Source organism: Physeter macrocephalus, chromosome 11, assembly GCF_002837175.3.
Source record: "Physeter macrocephalus isolate SW-GA chromosome 11, ASM283717v5, whole genome shotgun sequence".
NCBI lineage: Eukaryota > Metazoa > Chordata > Mammalia > Artiodactyla > Physeteridae > Physeter > Physeter macrocephalus.
Genome location: NC_041224.1, coordinates 10132312 through 10149090, shown reverse-complemented (window position 1 = coordinate 10149090; position 16779 = coordinate 10132312). Strand labels below are relative to the sequence as shown.

Sequence of the window (16779 nt, the reverse complement as noted above, 5' to 3'; positions counted from 1 at the left end):
GGTTCGTGCCCGGGTCCGGGAGGATCCCACGTGCCGCGGAGCGGCTGGGCCCGTGAGCCGTGGCCGCTGAGCCTGCGCGTCCGGAGCCTGTGCTCCCCAAGGGGAGAGGCCACAGCAGTGAGAGGCCCGCGTACCGCCAAAAAAAAAAAAAAACAAAAACAAAAACAAAAAACCATACACTTGCGCAAGCTCGGAGCCATCTTTACGTGGAACGTCCTCCTTCACTGATAAATTCCCAACCTGCTTTCAGACACAATACAGATATCACCTCTAAAAGAATTCGTCCCTCCTGGTATGCAGCAACATAACACCTCTCTCCTCCATGCTCTCATGGCAGTTTCAGCATTCATTTATTATATACCTTAAATCACATTATAATTATTTGTCAGTCATTCCCCATGGACTATAAGCTCTATAAGGATGGGAACCAGCATCAAAAGCAGTACCTCACGTGTAGGTGCACGATAAATCCCTGGGGAATTAATTTCCTAGAAAACTTGAAATAAATCAAAATTTGGATGGAAATTAAGCATGAAAATATTTATTTAAATTAGAATTTTTACTACATGTTACGTCCCACTTAAAATCACATTATGTGTTTAAATAGGACTATATATCAATAGTCCTATATATTAATAGGACTATAAAAGTCCTGGCTCTGACATTTTCTAATTGTATGGCCTTGGGAAACTTACTTAACCTTTCTATGCCTCAGTTACTCACCTGTAAAATGATGATAATACTAATGCCCATCCCATAAGCTTGTTATATTAAATGACATACTCCAGTAAGACACTCAGAGGGTTATCACTATTATCATTATTACTTAAAATAATTGAAATATCATTATTAACAGTATCTAAATGAAGAGGGATTAGTCAAGATTTTATCTAAAATATAATTCCCTGAAATACATAGCCAAATAAACACCATATAATAAAAAAGCTGTCTTGGAACACAGCTTTTAAAAGTCATTTTATTAATTGTATGTATTATTAAATGCACCTATCAATTTTGAGAAATTTAAAATTCACAAATGCATTCTTGACTAGCTTTAAAATTTTACAGTTAAGTAATTTAGGACTTGAATATTAACTATGGAAATTTACTTTGATTAATCCGTGTTAGGAAGATATTCCTGAATGCTCATTAGTTTAAATAATTTAAGGTAATTTGGGTCAGAAATAAATACTGTATCTTTGGTAGGTTATTAAGGAGGTACCATACAGTCTCTGCATATCTACTATTGACCAAATTACTGTGTTCATCTGGCAGTCATTGCTATTTTCTTTATGATTAATGCTGAATTATAAATGTGTGTAGAGAAAAGGAACTATTGATGAAAAATTTCAAGACTAGGGAAATGCAGCTGATGGACTTCAAAGTGTCTGTGCTTGAAATTACAGGGTGATTTGATTTAATGAGTCCTTCAAAAGTACTCTTCCTAACAGAGAAATATTTATTATACGTACCTTGTGAATGGCTGACAGGGAGGGCTCATTAAAATCATATTGAAAGATAATCTGTCAAACTCTTCTAGTGTAATACCCTAAGGAATGAACATGTGGGGAGAAAGAAAAAATATAAAAACATGCGTAGAAGGGGGCAAAAGGAAAAATGCTAACTAATTACAAGTAAATACATCAGAAATTGTGACACTTAACTTTATTTATAACACTTAAAAGTTTATAAAACACCTACTACTTTTAAAATAAACTTTAGTTAAACTAACTTTCCAAAGCAATTTTGTGAAGAAAGTCGAGCAGTAAGCTGAAGCTATGAAAAATTAAGTGACTTCCCCCAAACTCGAGAGCCAGCCAAAGCAGAGCTGGAAAGCTAGTTTCCTAGATGCTAAGTATCTTGTACCTCTATGACACCTCAAGTCTAAGACTGCTGTGATTTCTGGAATCAAACATGGAAAACTTTATCTTATAATTAATGATTTGCAGCAAAGGATCTAGGGAATTTTTTAATACCTCTCTATTAATATTATTTATTTAGAAAATGTGATGTATGTGACCAGTCACCATCCCTTTCATGTATGTCTCTGTCAATATATCACCAAATGGAAAAAGGTCCCATTTTCAGATATCCACAATTACTATACTGTTTTACAGTTGTGTGTAGTCAAAGAACCTCAAAAGATTGTAGATAAGATTAATCAAAATAATCCCTACTGGGCTAAATAGTTTTAAAATGTACTGTTTTGCTCCTATTTTATATACAGTATCAGAAGACAAACATAGAGAAATACAAGTCATGGGTTTGCCAATTCTCATTAAGGTCTCTTTAGTGTACACTCTTACCCAGGAATTTAAAGCCATAAGCCCAGAATCACAACATTCCTAATTACAGCACATTTCTAAGAAGTTTGAGTTCGTGAATAAAGCAGGAAAAGCTTTATTCTGAGTTCTGAAAAGAGTGACTTAACCTGGGGAACACATCAGTTTTCTCTTTTTGTTTTTTTTTTTTTTAGCGGTACGCGGGCCTCTCACTGTTGTTGCCTCTCCCATTGCAGAGCACAGGCTCCGGACGCGCAGGCGCAGTGGCCATGGCTCACGGGCCCAGCCGCTCCGCGGCACGTGGGATCCTCCCGGACCGGGGCACGAACCCGTGTCCCCTGAATCGGCAGGCGGACTCTCAACCACTGCGCCACCAGGGAAGCCCCAGTTTTCTCTACTGTATTAAAAGTTTGAATGTACCTGTCTATCGTTTTTAAATCACAGGCTTTTAAGTAGTTTAAGACATATATGTAAAAAGAAATAAAAATTAAATACTGAAAAGTTCCTAAAGCACCTCTGCATCCCAGAGTTCTAAAGAAAACAATCTGGAAATCATACACTCAACAGTCTGTCAGGAAACCTGGGGCAGGGCAGTAAGATTAGCACACATACTCAAGTTACACAGCTGGTCAGCACAGGACTATTAGGAAAAGCAACTTATTTATTTCACAACTGTTTGTGAACAGATTAAAGCTGAATTCCTAAAATGAAAATAAAAATCAAACAACAATCTTTTACATCAGGAGAATCCTTAAGTCTAGAATCTAAAGGAAGTAAACAGAGTTAATGCCTCCAATACTGATAGACATAAAAACATTTCCAATTTTAAAGGATTCTTGGAAAGAGTGATTTTTTTTTTTTACAGTACAACCCAAATGACAGAAGAGTTATGCAAAACATAATCACTCAATTAAACCATTCACAACTGTCTTTAACCTAGCATTCTAGGCCAACGAATGTGTTGGGATTCAAGAAAGTAGTTACAGAGATGCATGGATTAACGTTAATAATTTGATATTTTAACACTAATGGAAACCAAATTCTTTTTCCATAAACAGGCCATTCAAGCTAATAAAAACACCCTTGCTTTCAGAGAACATTAGATCCGCTTGATGTGGTAACATTGTTTATCGCATGTTGATGAGCAACTTTGTTTGTCCCCCTACTTGTTTTATTACTTCTTTTCTCAAAAAGCTTCCTGGTTATTCTTATACTTAATTTTCATTGAAACTTTAGGAGGACCTTGGTAGATTAGAAAACAACAACTTTTGATGATTTTAGTGAATTTATTGTTAATCTAAAGAGAAATAAAATTTTGTGGCACATGGTAAGTCTTCAATAAAAACTTACTGAGTAATATTTCTACCATTTCCTGCCCTATGAACTCTGATGTTATTTTGTTCATGAATACTCATGACAATTAGATCTTTCTTGATCACTGTATGAATCATCATTATAAAGTAATTTTCTATGACTCGTAAATGCTTTTTGCTTTCAGACAGATCCTACCTAATACATATCAGTTCTGAAACCCCTGTTATCCTTTGTTATGATTTGCCTGGCATTCTTCCACTTTTTTAGGCACAATGTGTTATTCATTAAACAAGGTTCATAAATTAATCCACCAATATTTCAGAGGATCTACGACACACCAGGCATTGTGCTAGTCTGGGAATACAACAATGAACAAACCAGACAAGGTTTCTGCTCACATAGTTATATTGTAGTGTCTAGTAATTTTCCATTTTCTACCTAGATAAATTACAGATTTTAGTTTTATCACTATTTAACTTTGTAACTGGGGAATCCTGCTCCTGGTTAAAAACCTACATGAGGGACTTCCCTGGCGGTCCAGTGGTTAAGACTTTGCCTTCCAGTGTAGGGGGTGCGGGTTCAATCCCTGATCAGGGAGCTAAGATCCCACATGCCTTGGGGCCAAAAAACCAAAACAAAACAGAAGCAATATTGTAACAAATTCAATAAAGACTTAATTTTCAGGCCTGACTATAGGCAACGAGGAGGGCTTCACCCAGCGGGTGTCAGGGGAAAGCCACCCTCCCGGCTCCAGACTCGTGCAAGGCCGGCACCTTGCAGTCTCTGAGGGCAGGGCGGGTGCGAGCTCTCAGGCCCCCCCCCCCGCCCCGGCAGCTCACGCTCTTCATATATTTGCATTCCTAGGTCTCTTTATCTGAGGCCTCGCACAGCGCCCTCTTCAGGCGCCATCTATTTCTGCCAAGGCCTCCGTCTAGGAGGAAGAGGGGAACCCTTGAAGATACTTCTCCCGCTACGACTAACGCCTGGCCCTTCTCACCCCCAGCCTTCTCACCACTGCCCGCACTCTCCCCCCCAATGCCAGGGGCTCCTCAACAGTGAGCTGACGCCCACGTCTGTGCTGATCACCCCACTTTCCAGCAGGATGCTGTCCCCTAGGGAAACGGAACAGGGGGCGTTGGCATTTTCTCTGTTTTTTAGAGACTTGCTTTTCCCACCACAGCAAGTAATTAAGGTTTCACTCTTTCATTTTTGCCCTGTTGCTTTAATCAGCTACTCTGATCCCTGACAGCTCAGCTGAGCTCCTGACAACAACATTAAATAATGTCCTAAAAATCTATAGCTTCATTTATCTTTCAAAGAATAGACATATTTTTTGAGGCTCACTTTTCCTTCCTACTCCAATTATATTATTATTCTTACACTGCAAAGATTTATAACATTCTCACCCTGCTTCCCGACCATTATTTCTTTCCTAACATGGCAGCTTTATTCCTGGGTTCTCCACTTTGATTCATCTCTTGCTTAGTTAGATTAAGTGATTGAGTCATTTTTTCAGTAAGGGTTCATGGGTACTACAGTTCATGAGTTGTTGGAGGTTTTATTTTAGGAATTTTTTTCATCTACTTCTGTTAATATTTTTGTCCCGTTTGTTTTATTGTCTTCTGTTTGCTATTCTGACATGACTTTCATTTCTATAATGGTTTTATTTTTCTCATCTGTTTTTTTTTCTTCCCAGACCACTGATACTCTTCATATCTATTGTCTTATTATTGTTTTTTGACCTCATGTATACTTTGAGTTCTTGTTTTAAAGATATTGAGTTTTATTTAAGGTTTCAAGCACATGGAGACATGTTTTTGTAATTTTCTTCTGCTTCTTAATATGATTTTTCTGTGTATATTCTGCTTTTTTGTTTATGTTACTTCCTTTTAAAAGTACTATACTAGGAGTCTCAAACTGGCTCCTTTCTAATTATTATTAATTTTTTAATGGAGATCACTTGAATCTAGAAGTTTGCTAAAAAGGCGAAAGAAAGAGCAGTAGCTCTATTCAGGTATTTATCACCACACTTTCTGGGAAGAACCCACAAAGGTCTTTAACTTAAGACCATGCCTCTGTCCCTAACCCATGTTCTCGCATTTAGGATGAGCAGGAAGTCTGCAGAGGTTGCAATGATGCTTTCAGCCCAGTGATTTGGAATTTTTTAATGTCTCTTTTCTTGACTTTGAACAAGTATACTGGGTCTGTTTTGCCTGCTCCCTTGTCCTTCTTTCCTTCTCAATTCTGCACGGGACACAGAGAGGTCTGCATGAAATTTTGCCATCCTCATTCACTTGTGTCTCATCACCACTGCATTTGACACTACTCTTCCCAGTTTTCTTTTCTGCTTTGGTTTATGGCTAAATCCTATTTTCATTCATAATGGTTTCCCAACCCCTCTTTTCTTTTCTTTTCTTTTCTTATTTCTATTAGGAAAAGAAATAGTGTTTTAGAAAAGAAATACCTTTTTTATGCCCCAGTCAATCAGAAGTCCCAAAGAAAACTGTTTACAAGTCCAACTTATGCACTAAATAGTAAGTTCCAGAAGGTAAAGACTATCTCTCAGTCATATCTGTGCTCCCTCTAAGGGCTCAATAACTTGCATGAAGTAAATGTTCAAATGATTAGAATATGTTGCTTTATGAAACTTAAAATTCCTGAAGTCTCTCATTATTCCTAAGTTCTCCATTAACCTTCCACCCCCTTTTTAAACATGACCCCCAATGTAGTTCTGATATATTTGACCTGGACATGGTACACTCTTTCCACGTCAGAACAGGGCTGAAGAGAACATCCTAGAAGCGACTAAAAGCCATAGGAAGGTAGACTGTCTTTTGTCTTATAGACACCATTTTAATGAACTGATTCTCTCCTTTCAAATGACCCGGAGGTACCTCCATTCTTCCCTCTCCCTAGTGTTCTTATATCATATGCAGATAATACAATTTATTATCATCTATTAAAACTGGTACTGAAATAGAATTACCACTAGAAAAATGGACACAGATGTATTATTCTAAATGCCCCCAAATTTCTATTGGCATGTAGCTGGGAATGCCAATCAGTCCCCAAATATGTAAAGTATTTCACAGTTTCTCTTAGAAGGTAAAACAGAAAGGAAGGTTAAGTTGCTGAACATAATGGGTGCTTTACTGAGATTTTGTTGTTTTTTTATACTTTGTTTAGTGGGAGAAAACTCTTGCTGAATTGGACATTTGGCTGCTGCATCAACTTTTACATATTTACATTAAATTTAGATTAATTTTTTTCTAATAAAATAACTTTTACTATCATACTCTATGTCAGAGAAATTCTGGAACCTAAATGCATATCATCTGCCTAATAGAGTCAATTCAAAGTTACTCTTTTGTAGGTATCTTTCTTCTGACCCCGAATTTATTTTTGCCCTATGTCCATGATGAGACGGGTAGACTGACTGTACTTTGCCATGAAGTTTATGAAATGCATTGCTACCAGTGACTGGAAAGATGATGTTGTCCCACAGTCCTCCTCTCTATGATGCCCAGGGGGAAAGATATTCTGCTCTCAATACGAGGGACAGATGTTCTTCAACACATAAGTAGATTATTTCTACCTTTTGGATACCCAATCACAGAGCTAGGAAATGTTCCCATTTCATACTGGCTGAAAGAAAACTTAAAACAAATCTGTTGGGTAAACAAAATGTGGTATACCCATATAATGGAATATTACTCAGCCAGTAAAAGAAATGAAGCACTGATACATGCTAGAAAACGGATGTATGGAAACATTATGCTAATTGTAAGAGTCCAGACCAAAAAAAAGCCACATATTATATGATCCCATTTATATGAAATGTCTAGAAGAGTCAAATCCATAGAGACAGAAAGTAGATTAGTGGTTGCCAGGGGTTAGGGGGAAGGAGAAATGGGGAGTGACTGCTGATGGCTACAGGATTACCTGTAGCCATTAGCAGGTAATTAGTGACTGCTAATGGCTACAGGATTACTGTTAATGGTTACAGGATGAAGACATTCTAGAATTAGAAAATGGTAATGGTTACACAACTTTGTAAGTAAATGAAAAAAACAAGAAAACACTGAATTGTAGACTTTAAAACAGTGAACTTCACAGGATGTGAATTGTATCTCACTGAAAAAAACATTTGTGAGACTTTTGCTTCGCCTGTGAGTTGTGTAAATAAACTAGAAAATTGGGAGAAATGTAATAACTGTTTTCAGATATTGGAATTGGACCACAGACAGAGCAGGACTGCCATACCTTAGAAAAGGAAAAAAAAACTTGAAGATAATTCAACTTTCTGCCTAGAGATAATTTCCATACGGCAGTGAAGGAAATCCAAATTGTACCTGGTAATGAAGATGAGTTGAAGACAGAGGTTGGAGTTCAAGATCAAAGTGACTAGAATTTGCAGAGCAGAGTGCCAGACAAAAAGAAGCTGCACAGGAAAAGAGATGCAGAAATCTGCATAACATTCCCCTTGAGTGTCTTGCTGAGTATCAACCTGTGCATGCATCAGGCAAAATGCCTTGAGGTAGGGCAAAGAACAACTGCTGGAAAAGGAACAATTACTGAGAAGTTGTAAGCCAAAAAAATTCCCAGATCTCAGGGCTAGCAATCATTTGAGTTAACATCCAGAGTAGCAAGACCTAGTTGAGTACATGGGGCATTTAATAGCAATCTAAGAAAGGTCATATATTAATAGTAAGATTAGAGTAGCCTTACAGTAAAGGCTACTCCAGATCCAGTTTGAAATGCTTAACAATAAGCCTCAAAAGAATCAAGATGGTCTGAAATTAACTGCCTCTGAAGACAATATCCAACAGTCCTTAAAAGATTACAGTAAACTCCAGCACTCAAAAATGTAAAACCTACAATGTTAGGCTCCTAATAAAAAATTACTACAATGCTAAGAAACATGATAATGTCTTATAGCAATTAAATAAATTAAATTCATAATTAAGAACCTTCCCGCAAAGAAAACTCCAGGCCCATGTGGCTCCACTGATGAAATTCTATCATTTATAGAAGAACTGACACTTGTTCTTCACAAACTCTTACAGAAAATATAAGGCTATGTATAAATATAAAAACCATACAAATATGTTATGAAGAAACTACAAAAGTCACCTATAAAGATAAATGCAAAAATAATTAACAATATTTTAACAAGTGGGATGTAGCATAACATAAAACTGATGGTATATCATGACAAGTAGGATTTATCCCAGGAATGCAATACTGACTTAACATTCAAAAAAGGAATTGATATGATCACCATATTATCAGAATACAAGGGAAAATGATATAATCATGTCAAAAGATGCAAAAAAAAAAGCATTTGACAAAACTCAAAACCTGTTCATAATACAAATTCTCAGAAAACGAAATAAAAGGAAATTTCCTCAACTTGATAAAAGGCATCTATGAAAAGTATACGACTAACATCTACAAAATGATAAATGACTGAATGTTCTCCCCTAAGATCTGGAAGAAGGCAATGATGTCCACTCTCACACGTTTTATTAAACATTGTAAAGAACGTCCTAGACAATGCAACAAGGCAAGAAAAAAAGTCACACTGGTTGGAAGGGAAAAGTAAAACTCTTTTTTTCTCAGGCAATATAACTGTACATGTTAAAAAATCAATATTAAAGTTACCAGAACTAATAAGTCAATATAGCAAAGTCACAGGATACTAGGTCAATAAATAAAAATAAGTGTAAGACTAGTATACTAAATATTACAAAATATAGCTGATACAAATTAAAGAAGACCTAAATAAGTGAAGAGAGATACCATGTTCATGGATTGGAAGACTCTCCTTTATGAAGGTATCAGTTCTTCCAAAACCAATCAGTGAAATTCCAATCAAAATATCTTTTTTTTGTAGAAATTGGCAAGCTGATTCTGAAATTTACACATAAATGTAAATGAGAGTGTAGCCAAAATAATCTTGAAAAAGAAAATCAGAAGTTTGAGAACTTACATTGCCTAAATTCAATACATATTATAAAGCTATAATAACCAGTTTTATATGCACTTAGGGAAAAAAAATGACCGCTACCTCAGACTACACACAAAAAGTAACTTTAACTGGGTCATAAACCTAAATGTAAAAGCTCAAACTATAAAACTTCTAGAAGAAAACAGGAAAAAAATGGGGTAAACAAAGATTTCTTAAGACACACAAAAAAGTGTCCCATAAAAAAAAAAAGTAACTTCTGCACTTTGATGAACACAGTTAAGGAAATGAAAAGACAAGTTACAGATTTGGAGAAAATATTTGTCATACATATTTCTGACAACTTGAATCCAGGAAACTTAAACAACTCTTAAAACTAAATGATAATAGCACAAACATACCAAATAAAAACTGGGAAAGAAATTTCATCAAGAAAAACATAGAAATGGACAATAAGCACATGAAAAAAATACTCAACATTATTAGTCACCAGGGAAATGCAAATTAAAATCACAATATCACTGTATGCTCACATGAGTGGCTAATATTTAAAAGACTGACAACAGCAATTATTGCTAGGGATGTGAAACAACTGAAACACTTAAACATTGATTGTGTGACTGTAAAATGGTATGAACACTATGGAAAACAGTTGGCATTTTCTCATAAAGTTAAAGAAATTTGCCATATGATACAGCAATTCTACTCCCAGGTATGTATCCACAAGAAGTAAAAACAAAGTCCATACAAAAACTTGTACATGAATATTCATAGCAACTTTCTTATAACAGTCAAAAACTGGAAACAATCTAAACGTCAAACATCGTGTGAATGGATATACATTTTGTAGTATGAAATATTCCACTGTACAGAATATCACTGAACAATAATGAAGAGCCAACTACTGGGCTTCCCTGGTGGCGCAGTGGTTGCGCGTCCTCCTGCCGATGCAGGGGAACCGGGTTCGCGCCCCGGTCTGGGAGGACCCCACATGCCGCGGAGCGGCTGGGCCCGTGAGCCATGGCCGCCGCGCCTGCGCGTCCTATCCCACTGTACAGAATATCACTGAACAATAATGAAGAGCCAACTACTGATAGATAACAACAATGTGGGTAAATGCAAAAAAAATTACACTAAACAAGAGAAGTCATACTCAAAAAAATTACACTCATGATTCTATTTAGGGTATGACTAGAACTGGAAAATTTAATCTGTAATGACTGAAAGCAGATCAACGGTTGCCTGGGGTTGGGGTCAGAGACTAAGTAAAATGAGGCATTAAGGAACATTTTAGGGTGATGGATGTTTTAAGTCTCAATTGTGGTTACACAGTATATATTGGTCAAAACTCAAACTACACACTTACAATGAGGGCAGTTTATTGTATACAAATTATGGCTTCATGAGAAATTTGTGTGTAAAATGTTTTACAACGTGAAATTGGGAGAAAAACACAATTTCATATTATTTTAAAAATAACAAAAGTGTTAAACACTTCTGCTGAGTTCATCACAGGCAAAATGGTATCTTTAACTTTGACGGGTTTCAACAAGCATTCAACAAGTAATATCCAATCACTTTTTTTACTCTCTTTTTTTCACTCCTGCTATATATATATTGCACGTGAGTAATGCTTAAAAATAAAGAATTAAGTAAAGTTTAATATCATTACAGAACCAAGAATTTAGAAGTCAAGCATATTCTTAAATTTCAATTCTTTCTCTCAGAGACCAAAATACTGATCGTCTTTCTCTAAAGCTAGAAATTTAAAAAAAGGAAAAAAGGCAAAAAATAACATGCTATCTTCTGACAGAATAAAAAATGTTAATTTAATTCCCTTCTCCTAAACTTTTTCATTTATATATGACTTATCTTCAAATGAAGACACCAGAAACCAGTATCTTACAGTACTCCTCAATTACATTTTCCTTGCTATATATAGACTTATTAAAACAATATTGTTACTCACTTCAATTGTCTTGGCCAGTAACTGCGTGTGAGGAAAATTATACTTGTATACTTCGTTAGCGACAGTGTTTATATCAACGGCAGCCACCACTTGTGCAGGTATACAGCTTTCTGCAATGATAAGTGGAATAACTTAAAAGGTAAAGTCCTTAACAACAATTTGTTCATCATAGAGAGAAGCCAAAATAACAGAATTTTGTAGTACATTTCCTCACTTCCTCAATTATCTGTCCAGATCTCAGGTTGTCAGTGGACAACAAAGCCAGGAGGAGCTAGGCACAAAGTAGAATATTTATGTACCTCTGGTTCATCTCTCTCAACAGCATTCTCATGCTAAAAATAAGATTTAAATATTTTAGTCATTATCTCTTATATTTGCTTTCCTTCCTCCATTAAGATACACATTTATGAGTCGAATGGAAAGTTTTCCTAAATTAAAACAAACCAAAAATAGAAAAAAGTGAAGTACAGTCAGTCTCCTACATACCAACGAGTTCCATTCTGAGAGCACGTTCATAAGTCTAATTTGTTCGTAAGTCCAGCAAAGTTAGCCTAAGTACCCAACTAACACAATCGGCTATATAGTACTGTACTGTAATAGGTACTGTACTGTAATACTTTTCACACAAATAATACATAACAAACAAACAAATGCAAAATATAAAGAAAACATTTTTAATCTTACAGTACAGTTTCCATTGTTGTCGCTTGGTGCTTCTTGGCAGTACCAGCTACATCACTGCTGCTTTTACACTTGCTTCAGGACATCCTCAGCTTGAAATTGTACTACTGTACTCTATACGGTACTGTAAAGTACACATAAGCAGAACCACTTGTAGAGGATGCACACATGTGACAATGTATGCCAGACACGTGAACTAACTTATGTGATTCGACATGAGAACACAGGTTCACATCTTTGAAAGTTTGCAGCTCGAAGGTTTGTATGTAGGGGACTTACTATATATTCTTAAAAGCCACATCACTTGGAAATTTATAAATAAATTAACTAACATTTGTTCCTCAACTTCTAACATTAATACAATGCTGCTTCCCAATACCACTGAAAATGCTTTTAGGTAAGTTTTGGTAAGTTTCAGGTAAATTTGTTTTGTTTTTTTTTTTAAATAGCTTTATTGACATGCAACTCACATATCACAAAATTCACCTGTTGAAAGTTTAGGTAAGTTTTTAAAGGAGATGAAAAATTAATTGGTGTCTAAATTAAAAAGCTCACAGACTAAAAATTAAAAATTTTGACAGAGAGAAGGTGAGAAGAGCAAGAGAAATAATTACAAGGGCATGTCTTCCTTCACTGCCCATCCTGTCTTGCTGCTAAAGAAAGGTATTTTTTCATAATGCTTTCAGATTCAGAGAATTTTGTCATAGTCTTTAAATGGCAGTCAAAATTTCAACCATGTAAACGTAGCTGCTGTTATATTTTGCAATTATTACCCTCTTTGCACTTCTTCCCCAAACACATACAAACCCAATTATGTGTAAACCCTGTCCCAAATCAGTAGAAAATGTGAAGTTTTTAAAATAAAAGTATTTGAGACATCTTAGGAAAACCATCAGAGAAAATGTTACAAAATTACATAGTAGCTCCAAATAGCTATTTCTTTAATAACCATTTCTGTTCATAGTTAAATTAGGCAGTCCAAATATCAAAAAATGAAAAAGAAAAATATTAGGATGTGAGGAGCTAGGCTTCATGCAGCAGGCACCTGGAAATAAAACCCAGAGCACAGAAGATGGGGCAAGGAGGGAAGCTCACACACATTCAGGAAACAATCACAACCCTACACTGAGGCCTACAAGAGATAATGCCAGAGAGAAAACAGGGGATGAATGTGTCTAAGTAAATATTTACTACATGTATACTACTAGGCTCAAGACCCTGGGCTAGGACCACTTATCTTCTAGGTACCCTGCTGCCCTGTATGTAGGTCACTGGAACTTCAAGGTCCAGTTAGTAATATCATAGACAGCTCCCTCTAAGTAAGTTTAAATTCAATAACTAGTTTACTTGCCTTTGTATAAAGTCAATTTAAGTTCTAAATTATATCTCTGTCAAAGGCATCGGAGAGATCTTGAAACATAAATCAAGGTTTTTAAACAAACTAACAAAAATTAGTATATAAGGATCAATTTGCAAAATCACAAACCTTATAATCCAGATCAAGAACTATACAACTACTAATCATTTTAAGAGAGCTCAGAATTAAATAACTTCACTGAACTATTCTACTGTTTCGCTAAATAAGATATGCTGTAATTGGCATGATGCTTGTCTTTCTGTCATATATACAGCAAGCTGGGATTGCCTGGAGTTAGTTGATATGATTTTTCTCCTTTTTCAGGCTGACTGAAAATCCACAGTGATGTGCCAAATCTCTACCATAATCAATAATTAATTTTATGTTCTTGTATTAAGTGCCTGGAAGACATAAAAACTGATAAACTCAACTGGCAAATCAGTGTTTTATGTGGTGAAGAAAGAACTGATGAATTGAAAATTATTTCTCAGGAAACAATAGATTTTTAAAGTCAATAAACAAGTGCACTGTTTGCACATATTTTAGACTGTTATAAAATAGGATTTACCGCATGACCTAAAATGTTATTTCCATGATGAAAAATAAACATACTAAGACCTTACTGACACTAATTCAACCTGCCTGTTCAAAACAGATTGTTTTGGGGTATGAGTGTGTAACCAAGGAAAAAGTTGAACTTCTAAATAACACTCTTAAAATCAAGCCTTTCAACTGTATCAAAATCTTAAATTGAGCTCCAAAGACAAGTTGTTTTGATATTTCTTACTGTACACTTTAAATCTATAGCCTCCAAAAATCTTTGTTAAGCTGCATACACAGATTTTGAAAATGTTTAAGTAAAAATAACCACACAAATATAATTCAACAGATTTTTGCCTAAGTGAGCTCCATCACTTAAGTGATCCAGGAGTAGTAATTCTCAAAGGGGAGAGAGAATTGGGGAAATGGGATCCATAGGATCTTCTGGGGAAGTAGAAGCAGAAGATGGGTTTTCTGCACTTTGATCTATTGCTTTACCTGGATTTTATTCATGGTATTTCAGTTATTATTCTAGACTGCATGTTTATCAACAAGAAGCATAGGTACTAAGACATTCCAGTTAGAGAAATGCAACATTGGGGGCTTCCCTGGTGGCACAGTGGTTGAGAATCTGCCTACCAATGCAGGGGACATGGGTTCGAGCACTGGTCTGCGAAGATCCCACATGCCGTGGAGCAATTAGGCCCGTGAACCACAACTACCGAGCTTGCACGTCTGGAGCCTGTGCTCCGCAACAAGAGAGGCCGCGATAGTGAGAGGCCCGCGCACTGCGATGAAGAGTGGCCCCCACCTGCCACAACTAGAGAGAGCCCTCGCACAGAAACGAAGACCCAACACAGCCAAAAATAAATAAATAAATAAATAAATAAATAAATAAATAAACAAAAATTTAAAAAAAAAAAGAAATGCAACATAAATGATTTTAAAGGATTGTCAGATTAGATTAACAAGGAAAGGTTAAGGGGTATCATACTCCCATTTATATGAGACCTAAACTAAAAACAGGCAGATTCAATCATGTCAAGAGAGACTTCTAGGTGAAACGTTAGAAATGTCACGGAAAATGAAGATTGGTTCAAGATGGTGTAGTAGAAGAACATGCACTCACTCCCTCTTGCAAGAGCACTGGAATCACAACTAAAAGCTGAGTAATCATCAACAGGAAGACACTGGAACTCACAAAAAAGATATCCCACATCCAAAGACAAAGGAGAAACCGCAGTGAGACGGTAGGAGGGGTGCAATCACAATAAAATCAAATCCCATAACTGCTGGGTGGGTGACTCACAGACTGGAGAACACTTATACCACAGAAGTCCAGCCACTGGAGTGAAGGTTCTGAGCCCCACGTCAGGCTTCCCAACCTGGGGGTCCGGCAATGGGAGGAGGAAATCCTAGAGAATCAGACTTTGAAGGCTAGCGGGATTTGATTGCAGGACTTCAACAGGACTGGGAGAAACAGACTCCACTCTTGGAGGGCACACACAGAGTAGTGTGCGCATCGGGACCCAGAGGAAGGAGCAGTGAACCCAGGGGAGACTGAACCAGACCTACCTGCTAGTGTCGGAGGGTCTCCTGCAGAGGCCGGGGGTGGGGGCTGTGGATCACCATGGGGACAAGGACACTGGCAGCCAAAGTTCTGGGAAGTACTCCTTGGTGTGAGCCCCGCCAGAGTCCACCATTTGCCCCACCAAAGAGCCAGGGAGGCTCCAGTGCTGGGTAGCCTCAGGCCAAACAACCAACAGGGAGGGAAGCCAGTCCCACCCATCAACACACAAGCATATTAACCTTTTACTGAGCTCTGCCCACAAGAGCAACACCCAGCTCTACCCACCACCAGTCCCTCCCATCAAGCCTCTTAGACAGCCTCATCCACCAGAGGGAAGACAGCAGAAGCAAGAAGAACTACAACTCTTCAGTCTGTGGAACGAAAACCACATTCACAGAAAGATAGACAAAATGAAAAGGCAGAGGGCTATGTACCAGATGCAGGAACAAGATAAAACCCCCAAAAAACAACTAAATGAAGTGGAGATAGGCAGCCTTCCAGTAAAAGAATTCAGAATAATGATAGTGAAGATGATCCAGGCCCTCAGAAAAAGATGGAGGTAAAGATTGAGAAAATGCAAGAAATGTTTAACAAAGACCTAGAAGAATTAAAGAACAAACAAAGGGAGATGAACAATACAATAACTGAAATGAAAAATACACTAGAAGGGATCAATAGCAGAATACTTGAGGCAGGGATTTCCCTGGTGGCACAGTGGTTAAGAATCCACCTGCCAATGCAGGGGACACGGGTTCGAGCCCTGGTCCGGGAAGATCCCACATGCCACAGAGCAACTAAGCTCATGCGCCACAACTCCTGAGCCCGTGTGCCACGACTACCAAAGCCCATGTGCCTAGAGCCAATACTCCGCAACATGAGAAGCCACCTCAGTGAGAAGCCTGCGCACCGCAACGAAGAGTAGCCCCCGCTCGCCACAACTAGAGAAAGCCCACGTGCAGAAACAAAGACCCAACATACCCAAAAATAAATAAATAAATGTTAAAAAAAAAAAAAAAAAGAATACCTGAGGCAGAAGAACGGATAAGTGACCTGGAAGACAGAATGGTGGAATTCACTGCTACAGAACAGAATAAAGAA

General features: G+C 37.2%; 1 protein-coding gene across 10 annotated transcripts in view; it reads right to left on the bottom strand.

Moving 5' to 3' along the window:
* TRDMT1 (tRNA aspartic acid methyltransferase 1) overlaps window positions 1-16779 on the bottom strand; it is a 59919-nt gene that overhangs the window by 15954 nt on the left and 27186 nt on the right. For 8 of the 10 annotated variants that reach the window (XM_007118497.3, XM_028495797.2, XM_028495800.2 and 5 more), the window contains exons 2-3: window positions 11534-11643; window positions 1473-1549 (exon numbers count right to left, since the gene is read on the bottom strand). In XM_007118497.3, coding sequence (XP_007118559.2) covers window positions 1473-1549; window positions 11534-11643 — 187 coding nt within the window. Of the gene's footprint in view, window positions 1-1472; window positions 1550-11533; window positions 11644-11747; window positions 11832-12217; window positions 12301-16779 lie in introns of those variants that run through there. The other 2 variants (XM_028495798.2, XM_028495799.2) reach the window with 2 other exon arrangements.